This window comes from Ambystoma mexicanum, chromosome 1p, assembly GCF_040938575.1.
Source record: "Ambystoma mexicanum isolate Mex_15411 chromosome 1p, UKY_AmexF1_1, whole genome shotgun sequence".
NCBI lineage: Eukaryota > Metazoa > Chordata > Amphibia > Caudata > Ambystomatidae > Ambystoma > Ambystoma mexicanum.
Window position 1 is genome coordinate 170031743 of NC_090921.1, and position 13616 is coordinate 170045358.

The following is a 13616-nucleotide window of genomic DNA, read 5'->3' on the forward strand; positions in this document are numbered from 1 at the left end:
TTATTCCTTAGGTGGCTGGAAAATGAAGCTTTATCCCGGTCTCACTTATCAGGCAAATTAGCTATGCTTCTATATCTAGTAGCGTGCAGGAGAGTGTCAGACGTGAAAGCATTGGAAATCGATAGAAAGATATTTTATCCAGAAGGAGTAGCGTTTACTATCGTGAAAAGAACAAAGACCGACTCCAGAGTAATTTCCTACCCATATTTTGCAGAGAATAAGCAGTTATGCGTAGCACAATGTATCAAAGATTATGAAGCAGCTACAGCGCATCTCAGACTGCGTGGCGTAACCCAGTTGCTTATAGCGCGTAGGAAACCTCACCACGCAGTAGCGACAGCGACCATTGCGAGATGGGTGAGAGAGGTCATGCAGTGGGCAGGGATATACTTATCCTTATTTGGTGCACATTCCGCTAGGGGAGCAATGGCTTCTAGAGCGTTTGCGACAGGAGTAGCCCTACAAGATATTATGAAATCTGCTGATTGGTCTTCTGATTCCACCTTTAAGACCTTTTACTTCAAGCCAGTATCTGATATAGCGAATAGAGTAATAGCAAGCTTTGAACAAGCATAATGCGAGCCTCCTGTCTTGTCATAGAATAAAGATTGCCCACGCTAATAGCTCAGGAAAGGCTTCATTCTATTAAAGACAAGGAGGCGAGCATTATATCCCACCCTAATGTATGAAACAAATGAGAGCAATGACTGAGCGAATGAAAACTGTCATGCATGGTGTTCCTTTTGTAGTTCATTCCTGCCCGCATATGATTTTTCTGTTCTCATAGGACACGATCAGAAGGCGACATGAGCAAGTCAAGATATACACTGAGGATCTTCTAGCAAGTTGTCCCGTTGGACCGAACAGTCACGCCAGCTGCGGATCGAGTGCAGGCCTTATGGATTGTGTTTGACATTTTGGGAACTCTCTGTACTTCTAGAACTCTGATGGCAAAAGAAAGAGGAATGGACTTAGGGGAGCCAGTTTTTATACCCGTATCTGGCCATTGATTGGTGTGGGAGTAGAGGTCAGGACTACAAAGGGCCTCAGGATTATGGGAAGCGTGGTTTCTAAAACCTAGTTCATTCAGTTCAGTTGAGAGATGAAACTTGTAACTTCCTGCTTTTTTTTCCAAGTAACATGTAAGAAAAACCAAAACATAAAAGTTAAAAGTTGACGTTTTGAAATGCTGATATGGCAGAATTAAAGAAAGATAAGCATAATGCTTGCCTCCTTGTCTTTAATAGAATGAAGACTTTCCTGAGCTATTAGCGTGGGCAATCTTTATTGGCTGCGTGTAGCCAGCTGTCTCAATTGATGAGTACTGGAGGGTTTTCTCCAAGCCATAATTTGACAATATTGGTGTTTTTGCCAGTAGCTTGGATCATTGCTTAGTCTGTCCCAACCGATTGATGCATATCGGCAGGCCATGATGTTTAGAAAACCACTCACTCGTTTCTTAAGCACAAAAGTGATTGACATTTTAATCTTGCTGAGCGCCTCAGAGACTGAAACTGTGCTTGTAGTCCGATTGCCCCAGCTCTTGGTCAATCATCTGATCTGTTTGGAAAGTCTGCCAAAAGGACTGCCAGGTTGGGGGTGGGGCAGGGGGGAGAGTGGTGCCTTAATTATCCTGTGGCTGTAGGGAAATAATCTCTTTTTATTGTCGTTCCCAGGGTGCCCTTCCACCTGCTACAGCCATGTCTGAGAGCTCGCCACTCCTCAACTACAGGCTCTTCAGCTCCCTTGCCAGCGTCCAGGGCGAGGATGTGCTGGGCAATCATGAGACTACCATCAGCACATCGGTCACCCCGCCCGACCAGAGCAAGAAGTTGTCCACATTCTTCGGGGTGGTGGTGCCCACTGTCCTGTCCATGTTCAGCATTGTGGTCTTCATGAGAATTGGTAAGCTGGAAGATGGCCTTCGCCACAATAACAATGCATACTTTGTCTTCAGTCTCATGTATTCACCATAACCATGTGACAGGCTTTCCAGATTAATGGGGTATTCTAGTGTGTTGCCTCTTTAGTGGCGGTGATCATGGAAACATTACCCATAGTGGGTCTGTACCTTGTCACTGCAACAATTGACCCCATAATCAAAGTAGTCACCCTTGTATGCAGTTATTGACTGGTGAAAGTGCCATGATATGAAGACTTCTTGTTTACTCCAATGTGATTAATCCGCTAGATGCACATCCCCCAACTTGCAGGTTCCAAGAATCACAGATTCACTTATCGGTTTATGTAGGTATAAGTTAAGGTCTAAAGCCTTCCAGTGCCCCTGCGCATGTAGTCTATGCTTACGTGTTGACTCCCGGCTGAAATCCCTGTATAAAGGCCTGGGTTCTTTTTAAACTCATTTTTTATTTAACCCACCACCATGTTGGTCCATATTTTTGATAATAGATTAGTACTGTCAAACTTGATGCCGGATTGTATGTGCCACTAGTCCTGCTTAAGAGGGTGGGAGATGTCCTGTAACGCTGTGTTCCTAGTCTCGGTGAGCTCCTGCATGGGAGATATGAGAAGATAATCTGGTGGTGCGTACAATTCTGCTGTGCAGTTCACCCTCCGGAAGGTCCACAGGAGTTCTCCAAATGCTTGAGGTGTTCAGTGCTGCTTTTCTAGTTGATAGACACACAAGTGACTCATCAATTCTGCATAGTCAAGAGCATCTGCGGATCAGATGCTTCTCCAAGCAGAGAGTTGGGGGCAGATTGATCTCCTCGACTGGGGCCTTCCTCTGGAACAGCCTGCCTCCGCCTCTCAAACTTGAGCAGGTCCACCTGCGGTTCCAGAAGCAACTCAAGACATTCCTTTTTGCTTCCGCTTTCTCTCTTCCTCTCCCCTGCTGATGTACCTGACTGCTCCGCGCACTGGTCATCTGGTCACACTATGAACCCGGGCCCAGGCTCCTGCACATCGAGTTGCCCTTGCACTACCTCTGGGCTCGCCAGTAAGGGACTGTATATGCAACTCTACAGTTCCTTTCTCTGCGCTTATGAGCCACCCGCTGGCTGCACTTGTGAGTTAACTGCACTTCCCCTCTCCCCTGGCACTTCTCGCTTTCCCTGTTCTCCGCACTTGCGCAATCTGAATGACACAAGGCCTAGTAAGATCGTTTTGTCCTCCCTTTGTTGCCCCCTCCTTGTCTTGTCGCGCCTTGAAACACTTGTGTACAGGAGCATTCTAAATGCCAAATCATATATAAAATATATCGAACAGGTACACTGTGCCCTGTTGCTGTGGTTATGCCTGGTTCTGCTCCATTAAAGGCATATCCCGGTGGACAGTCAACACAACATTCCTTACACGTTTTAGTTCATTGTGTGCATGGGCCAAGATTTAATTGACGTTTCTTATTGGTGGTGAGTCCAAGTAGACAAGAGTAGGAACTTTTTCCAATGATTGTTCTTTGTTTTATACTGGCAGCTTGTGCAAAAAATTTGTAGGGGACCGAGACCAAAGGCAATTTTCACATTTGCTTTTGAGTCATTGATGGAACCTGTTGGATTTGAACATGAGTTTAGATTGTAGCAAAGCTTTGATGGTCGCCGAGCTTTACCTTTCTACGTCAACAGGTAGTGTAGGTGCATAGTGGCTTATTAGCAACTCAGGGTCAGCCTGTATAGCTCACTGTTCTTTATCTCATCAGTTGTAGGTCCTGTTAAAAGGCATTTTAACTTTGCAATGGCTCATAGTTGCCATTTTATATCATTGGTGTGCAGTCCGGGGCACAGTCCATAGCTCTGGTCTTACTGTTTCTAGTCCATGCTTCATTATTTTGGGCATCCACAAGCGTTCAAGTGGCAGCTCAGCTTCCACGTCGCAGGTTAGTGGTGAGCCTTGGAATAAATATGCTGTTTGGCTGGGTGGATAGCTCAGAGCAACGTGTGTGAGACAATGCTGTGCAGTACAGGTTCAATCGGCAGCCGTAGGATAGATGAGTCCAGCATTAAGTGCAATATAAATAGCCAATAGTAAAAAATAAACCAGTTTATAGCGCTCAATGCTAGCCACAAGCATCTTTATTCCTCGTCTGGGGTTGACCTTAACTGTTTCATGCATCAGGGGCAGTTCCTTGGTGATCCCCCAAAGGACTTTGAGATTGGAGCAGTGTTCACTTTTGAAGGTCCTTAAATATACTTTTAGATGGCAAAGTCGTTCTAAGCAGATCACTGGGTCCTGATAGACGCGCACACAAGAATTTAATTTGTATGGTGGTTCCCTTTCAGTGTTGTCTATGTCGGGTCCCGTTGGAAATGCATAGGTGCTGGCTAACCTTAACTGTCCATAGCCATTGGCGAGTCCGGTTGAACCCATGCTTTGGCGCTCAAAGTCTTGGATTATCGTTGCTGATTGGTTGTGGAAGAAATCCAGCAAGTAATGTCACCTTGGCATTCCTCCCCATGGGAATTTGGCTGTATTTCTGATACTGTAGCATGGCTGCAACATGTACTTGTTTATTCATTGCCACATTGTGATGTCGACTGGAGAGAAGAATCTTGGCCATTTCACTTAATTTATACTGCATGTCTTGAATCTTGAAGGATGGGTGATTCCACTTGAAGATGTTTACGCAATGTGAGAAACCCGAGGGTATTCTCACTCCTACTCCCATTGGATCCTCTGCGCATGTGGCCAGGGAAAGGCCATCGCTCCAGGATCCTGAGCCTGGGGACGAGAAGCGAGGGAGGATCACCTGGCTGGAGGGTCTTTGGGGATTGGGAGTGGGGTGCCATGATATCGCCCTTTCCCTATTGACGACCAACCTAACCCTTCTCCAACCTGAATGGGCTTTTATAAGCCGGTTCCCCTAATTTTTCTCCACACATGGCATTTGACAGTACTGAGAGGAAGAAGAGGCCACTAAGAGCAATGAAGATTAAACCTTTGACTACTTTAGTACTTGGACGAGGATGATGTATGCTAAGGCAGGGCTAAAGTACCAAGAAGGACGGCACTGTCCGTGTCCAGAAAGTGCCTCTCTGGAAACCGTTGTACTGCAGAAGACATGCAGCGGCAACAGAGAAGGAGACACCACAAGCCGGTGAGTGTCAGAGGACGCATGAATGCTGGGAAGCTGCTGGAATATTATTGAATGCCGAAATAAATAGAACTTTATATATTAAATGAAATCATTTCTACTGAACCTTTGAGGAGAATACGGCTCACCGCGCTTGTCACTTTATATACATTTCTTTGTTTAGTTATATAGGGTTTTGGGACTGTCGCTTGACTGGGTGGCTAAGGATATCCTCAAACCCCTGATTCAAAATAGCAAACAAGTAAGTTGCCACTTTCGTCATGCACCTGTCCTTAAAGATATTCAATTTAAAACCACTGGTTATTTCTTGACAAGTGTTTTATTAACTGATTGCACCTATGTCAACACGTGTTTCGACCATCTACGGTCCTCATCAAGATGGGGCTAATATTCCATCATTTCACATTACATGTAATACATACATATTATATAACATGTGGCATTATATATATGTCTTTGGTAACCTCATCAAAACATAATCAAGATATTAAATTCAATTAGTCCATTTGACAGATGGGTGAGCAATCAGGAGGGTCAGAGAGGGCAGAGAGATGGGAAATTTCTTTCATTAGTTTGGTAGATACATTATTCATTAAACTCTGCACATTGAATATCACCCTTGCTTATGGTAAGTGCTGATGATAAAGGCGCGTCCCTCCTTTACATTGTGAATCCCTTTCTTCATACCTGTGATGGCTCACGTTCCATTCAGGCTTGGCTCCATTCATGGATTAATTCATTTTTTAAAGGGGAAAGTCCCAACTACCGCTTTTAATATTTATAAAGCTCCAAAAGGTGTGCATAAAGTGTACCACAAGGTAAGCTCACCTCAGTCTCTAGAACTTCCAATGTAGTTGCACATTGCTCATCTAAATGTTGTATGCAGGATATAGTCCTTTCCAGACCTGCAAGTGGAACAAATCATTTTCTTGGGCTTATAGGAACTCTCCATCCACTAAAGTATTGCTGCTTACACAGTCTTTTCTCAAACTGTTTCCCGGTTGTATAAAACGTTTTGCAATGTATTCCTTTAATCAATCACAATTCTCATTTTCCCATATGTGTACTGCGAAAATCAATTTTTTTTAGTGGCCAGCAAACATTCCCATCTAATATTTGGAACCTTGTGTTTCTTAACTTGCTCATCCCAGAATCTCCTTAAGTCCTTGCGGCATTCAGTGTGCGTGTTTTGCAGCAGCCTCCATTTTGCAAACTGTATTTATTATTGTTTACACTGTGACGTCACACGCCGTGCGCGTTACATCACGTTTTAGAATCGGCCATTTCGAATAATGTAATGTGTACATGTGCATGGGTAGATGCATATTCCACGCAGGTCTGTAACACAATGACTACCTATCTTTCTACGGATACGCTGTTACTTCCTAGCAGCTCGTTTCACTATTGGATGCATTTTTATACAAATAGCGAATATTTAACATACTGCCGATTCATTTTTAAAATGCTTACGGACACAACCGAAAATGAATAATCATTTTGTGCTACCTGTCCAGTATTACATTCATCATTACAATATGGCAGTGTTTTATCAAAGAATCTTCAATATTAGTTCATTAGCCAATTCATTGTGTATTAGTTCAAGATGGTTTGTATATTGTTGAGCTAGCTAATATGACTTCTCAAAGGTAATCCATACTTCTACCACATTTTAGTCTCTTCTTCATATGTAAACTGGCTCATTCAACTTCTCTGATTCGTTTAGGATTAGTTTCATTCATGTATCTATACATACAGCTCCTAAATAGGTTGTACAGAAACGTCATCTTAATAAAAAATCCTATACAATACAAAGCATTGAATTGGCAGCTTCAGGTTATTACTTTTGCTTCATACATGTTATTTATAAGAGCCACCACTTCATTGTCTCAGTTTAATCCAATCTTTGTTGTGCATAGCCTGAACATCATTTAAGTGTTAAGCGCCACAAGGAGTTAAGGGGATTCTAGGATGAGCAAGGTAAGAAACACAAGGATCCAAATATTAAATATAATATTTGCTGGCCACTAGAAATGTTTTGTTTCCTCAATATACAATTGGACAATGAGAATTGATTAAAGTCATACAATGCAAAACATTTTATCGAACTGGGGGAACAGAAAATAGACACTGTAAGGAGCAGTACTTTAATGGATCGAGGTACAGAAGCTCCTATAAGCCAAAAAATAATTTCGGGACACTTGCAGGTCTCGAAAGGATTGCATCCTTCATATAACATTTAGTTGCGCAATGTGCAACAACTTTGGAGGTTACGGACATTGAGGTGAGCTTTCCTCTGTGGTATACGTTATGCACGCTTTTTGGAGCTTTGTAAATATAAAGAGGGAGTTGTGAATATCCCATTTAACAAATGAATAAATGCATAAAAGGAGCGAAGCCTGAATGGAAAGTGAGCAATCGCAGGTTTGAAGGAATGGATTCACAATAAGGCCCCTCCTTACAGCAGCACTTAACATAAGCACATGTGTTATTCAATGTGCAGAGTTTAATGTATAATGTATCAACTGAATTAATGTAAGATCTATATCTCCCATCTCTGACCCTCCCAATTGACCACCCATCTGTGTCTGTCTAAATGAATGTAATTGAATTTAATACCTTTATTATGTTTTGATGATGTTACCAATGCCTATTATGAATATAATGCCACATGGTATAATGTTTATGTATTACATGCAATGTGAAATGATGGACTATTAGCCCTGTCTTGATGAGGACCATATGAGGTCGAAACACGTGTTGACACAGGGGCAATCAGTTAATAAAACACCTGTCAAGAAATAACCAGTGGTTTTAAATTGAATATCTTTAAGGACAGGCGTATGACAAAAGGGGTGACTTACTTTATGCTAATGTCTACTGAATACTAAACTGAATGGAACTTGAAACAAGGCTTCTTAAATGCAGAACAAAATGGAACAAATTAAACAAAAAGCATCTTTTTGAATACTGAACTGAGTTGAACTTCAAAAATTACACAAAATTAATGCTTACAGAATACTGAGGCGAATGGAATTTTAAATACAGTGAAACCAATGCATATTGTGAACCACGCAAAAGAACTTTATAATTCAGCGACATGAATTCTTAATGAACATTAAATGGAGTGGAATACTGAAAATAATCATTCTAAGAGTGGAATGGAGTAAACCCATGCAGTTACAGTAAATAATCCAAATGCCCTAGTGAAAAGCAGGCAGAGAGAGGGTATAAGGGTGACAAAGAAACATAAGAAGGGGTGTGTGACTAAAACACTATCAACTGAACTTTTATGAATAACTGCAGAGCGGCAAGGCCTAAAAGTCTGAATGGTTGTGTAACAAGTAATGGCAAAGCCAAGAGGCTGAGGAGAATAAGCCAGACGACTAAAAGTCATCCCATCAAAGACAAGAGGCCGAGAGTTAGGGATCCTGGTTGCGTTACCTGTAATGGGTGGGCCGTTTGGTCTAACAACTTCGCCTAGACCAGTGCACCCTGCACATTGAGAGTTCGGAGACACAGCCATATGAAGTTAAACGTCTTGGAGAAGGGAACCCTGAGACTTACATTGCGTGATCCTGGGAATAACTATATTACCATGAACTGGAGAAAGGTGATCTTGAAACTTTTTCATGGAACATCTGTTACACTTGGGAAAGGGGAGCCAAGAGAAAGCTTTGAGCTGGAAGAGGCTCAGAACTTTGAGTTGAACACTACTTCTGTTGATTCTGACATCCCTACACATGTTTAACTTTTGTTGTGAGGGCAAGCCTACACTCCTGCTCCCAACATTTGCCCTTGTTGGTTGGCAAATGTCATCAGAGGGGAAGTGCTGAATGCCTGGCTTGGAGCCCAGAATCCACAAACCGAACAAGACAGACTCCTGCCATACACCCAGGTAAAGGTTAATGAACCATAATACCAACTCATCAGGTAGTCCAGTGTTCACTAGGGTATTGGCCTTTATAAATCCCAGTGAATTCCTGCTTGCTGTTAAGGTGGCATGAAGCAGGACACAGACAACAGACTTAACATTCAAATAAAAATACTTTATTAAATCAAATGTCAGGATGGTAGAAGGCCTAACTTGCCCTTGTCATGATGCCTACCTCTAAGGAGCCAGGCCGGGCCCAGCAACCCCAGAGGCAGACATCATTTTCCCCAGGGAAGTCTCAGCGGGCCCAAGTCGGGGCCCTTTGGACTCAGCCCTGGCGCCTTAGGCGCCAGGCTCATAGCGGACCCCAGTCCTGGCGCCTTAGGCGCCAGGCTCATAGAAGAGGATATGTGTTTAAGTGCTTGGGTGCACACTTACCTGATGCAGACCTTGCTGCTTCATCCAGGCCCTCTTGAGGCCTGAATGGGACTACTTAACCCGTAGGACTACTTCACCACCCGGGTGTGGTCGGGGAAGGATACATACCTGATTGGTGGAAGGATACATACCAGGAACTTCTTCCAAGGCTATTTAAACCCCACCCGAACAGCCACACGTGCTTCGCGTTGTTCTGCACCTAGCAGCTGGACGCTCACCGTGTCAGCTCCTGCATCCTGACTTCAGCCACGCCTGCCAGCACCCTGGGACACCTGCAAGGGGAGAAAGGAAGAGAATAGGAGAAGAAAAGCCCTTACCTGCTAAATCTGCATCCCGGAGTCATTTCTCCAACGGCCCTGAAAAGGAAGACATCATTTTAAAGGCATTTTGTTTCGATCGCTGCAGCGCTGCATTTTACTCACCTTTGCAAGGCGCTTCCATCTTCAGCAGCGATCTTGCGGATTCAGCTATGCCCCGGCGCCTAGAGGAAAAAAGACAAGAACAAAGGTGAGAGGGAGAAAAGGAATAAGGAAAGCTCAGTTTCCTTTTAAGTCTTACCTGTTGGATTATTCCCACTGCATTTGGGGTCCTGCCGCTTCCTGGCATCTCCGGACCCCGGCCCCTAGGGGGAAAAAAGACAAAGACATTGAATGAGCGAATGCAAGACATTACCTGAGCGCTCATCCAGAACTGTTTCACTTCGGGTCGGCGCCATATCTCCGGCACTCCGAACCCGGCCCCTAAGGGGAAAAAGACATAAGCATTAGCGCTTGCTGCAATTAGACAACAAACATTATTATTAAGCTTGAGCTTTTGAACAGAACTTTTACAGCGCCTTACCTGAACAGTCAAGCTTACCTGAACTTCCATCAATCCTCAATCCAGTGAAGTAACTGGGTTTCAACGCGCCCCTGCATCAGAAGCAGGATGGAGAGCTCATCCTTCCAAACCCTAAGGTGAGGCTTCACGGGGAATCGTGGAGGAGGTATCGTGGAGGGTTGGAAGGGAGTGGGAGGCTTGAGCATTGTTCCACAGTTGGTAATACTCCCTTTTCACGCACAGGAGGGTATCCAACGAGCCAGGGAAGCCAGAATAGAGGGGCCCTTCCTGTCCATCTTTAGACTTCTGCGCCTTCGACGCCGCGCCTCTGTGGGAACCAGGTGAGCGTTACAGAACGCGAAGCCTTACCACAATTTCCCACCTGGGCGCTATGGAGACTTCCGAGACAGATCAGCTGGCCCATCTTTTAGGGGAATTACGGGCAGAAGTGCACTCAGCCCGCCAGGAGACTAATGCTCTCAGAAGGGAACTAATCCTATCCAAGGAAAGAACTGATGATCTGGCCAAAAGGTTATTGCAGGGCCAGGCAGAGCACACTCCTTTACCTGTTTCCGGAGATATTTCTACAACAATGGGTTCGAATAACCCGGTACAAATCAATCTACCTGGACACATGCCTTTGGCCCCGCCGGAACGTTTTGCGGGGGATCCCAAGAAATATGCCGTTTTTATGAACCAATGCCGTTACACTTTTTATGCAGGCCCGGGGCCTTCCCCAACGACCAGACCAAAGTAGCCTTTGTACTATCTTACCTCAGTGGCTGTGCTGCTGATTGGTCTATTCCATTGGTAAATCAGGATGATCCCATTCTCCGGGATTTCCAGGGCTTCCAGGCCAGCATGGAAAGATTGTTCGCTCGACACTCGCAGGGACAGACCCTTGACAACGAACTGCTATCCTTACGACAAGGTAATCAGGATCTTTTGTCCTATATCGCCACCTTTAATAGACTAGTTGTGGAAACCGGATGGCCTGAAAATAAAAGGATCACATTGTTTCATCGAGGCCTGCGCGGAGAGCTTAAAGATGTTATAGCTCAGATAGTAGATCCACCCCAGGCCTGCGCAGACTACATAGACTTAGTGGTTCAACTTGATCACAGACTTCAAAATAGAAAAGCAGATCGGCTCAAGTATGAAACCAGAGTACCTATCAAGACCCACGTTAACTCCAAGAGTACTGACGTTTCCGAACCTATGCAAATTGGCAGTGTTAAAGGACTATTAACGCAGAAGGAACGAGAGAGAAGGCGACAAATGCAACTTTGTCTGTATTGCGGAACTTCCGGTCACTTTCTTCAAAGTTGTCCAGTTAAACCACCCAAGAAGGTGGTTGGAGCCACTGATAACGAGTTATTGACACCTGGTTCGGGAAACGACCTAGCCCGACAAGCGTAGGGGTCCGCTTGCCGAGCTTGAAAACAAACTCTTTGACCTCGCATTTTGTCATGCCAATGGTGCTTGTGAACCCAAAACAGCCTCAGCAGTTGCATGCTATAAAAGCATACATAGACAGTGGAGCTATTGGAAATTACATAGACCGTGAATTGGCTTCCAGGATTAAGCTTCCTCTCCGCCCGAAAGTAACCCAAGATGTAATTACTACAGTTGATGGAACCGAAATAGCCTCAGGGCCTGTAACGCATTCCACAGTTGAAATCACTCTGGTGGGTCAGGACGAACATTGGGAAGCAATCGTGTTTGATGTGATCAAGGCCCCACAATTTCAAGTACTTCTTGGAATTCCTTGGTTAGAAACACATAATCCGAGAATAGACTGGCAAGCAAAGAAGATAACTTTTCCTGATTGTAAACCAACCTGTTACCCAAGGAATCCAGCTATGGGTCTAGCCTCTGTAACTTCCACCCCTGTACAGCTACCATCTGAATACCAAGAATTCCAAGACATTTTTCAGAAAGAGCAGGCTAACACCTTACCTCCCCATCGATCTTACGATTGCCAAATCGACTTGGTACCCAATGCACAACTACCTTGTAGTAGGATTTATGCTCTTACTGAACCTGAGAACCTGCATTTGCGCCAGTATTTGGATCAATACCTGGCCAATGGTTTCATTCGCCCATCAAAGTCACCAGTCTCTTCCGCTTTGTTCTTCGTACCTAAAAAGGAAGGAGACCTTAGGGCCTGTATTGACTACCGCGCCCTAAATCAGATAACGATTAAGAATCGTTACCCTTTGCCCCTGATACCTGAGCTTATCGACCAAGTAAAAGATGCTCGTGTGTACACCAAGCTAGATCTCCGAGGAGCTTACCACCTGGTACGTATAAAAGAGGGCGACGAGTGGAAGACTGCATTCTGCACCAAATTTGGGCTCTTCGAATATCAAGTAATGCCCTTCGGTTTGTGCAACGCACCTGCCGCCTTTCAGTACTTCATGAATGATGTTCTTCGGGAACTTATCGATGTTTGTGTCATCGTTTATATTGACGACATCCTGGTGTATTCCTCCTCAGAATCTGATCACAGAAACCATGTTAGGGCAGTTCTTGAGAAATTGCGCCAGAACAAATTATTTGCCAAGCTCGAAAAATTCGTTTTTCATACCACAGAAGTGGAGTTTCTCGGATTCATCCTGAAACCTCAAGGAATCCGAATGGACTCGCGGAAAGTGGACGCCATTCTCAAATGGCCATCTCCTAGCTCTGTGAAGGGAGTGCAAAGCATGCTTGGCTTTGCCAATTTCTATCGAAGGTTCATCCCGGAATTTTCTCGAACTGTTCAACCCATCACAGCTCTCCTAAAGAAAAATAAACGCTTTGAATGGACTCTTGAGGCTGAACAAGCCTTTCAGGACCTGAAAACCAAATTCACCTCTGCACCTGTATTGAAGCACCCGCGCCCAGATCTCCCTTACATCGTGGAAACCGATGCATCCAGTTCGGCCATGGGAGCTGTCCTGTCGCAAAGAGACCCAGAAACTAACCAACTACACCCTGTAGCCTTTTGGTCCAGAAAATTCTCTCCACCTGAACTCAATTACGCAATTACCGACAAAGAACTACTGGCTATTAAATCAGCTTTCAAGGCTTGGCGTCACTATCTTCTCGGTGCTAGACACACCATCACCGTAATTACGGACCACAGAAATTTGCAGTATTTAAAGACGGCCGAAGCTCAATCTTCGCGACAACTCCGATGGGCTTTATTCTTTGCGGAATTTGATTTTGTAATTACCTATCGCCCTGCCGGCAAGAATGGTAAGGCAGATGCCTTATCCCGGATAGGCATGGAAGAACCCAATTCGAGTTTAGAACCTGTGCCAATCATACCGGAACAAAGAATTCTGGGCTTGACTTCATTGCAAACCATTGAGGACATCCAAGCTCAAGTAAAACAGCTTTTTGACTCTTCTGCCTTACTGGAATGGAGTCAAAAGGGTCCTCACTACACCG

The 13616-nt window shown here is 44.5% G+C and overlaps 1 protein-coding gene across 1 annotated transcript in view; it reads left to right on the forward strand.

Annotated features, from left to right (window-relative positions):
• Positions 1-13616, forward strand: part of SLC12A9 (solute carrier family 12 member 9) — a 681455-nt gene that overhangs the window by 87018 nt on the left and 580821 nt on the right. Inside the window, exon 2 of the mRNA XM_069646063.1 lies at positions 1677-1905. Coding sequence (XP_069502164.1) covers positions 1701-1905 — 205 coding nt within the window. The 5' untranslated portion in view covers positions 1677-1700. The remainder of the gene's footprint in view (positions 1-1676; positions 1906-13616) is intronic.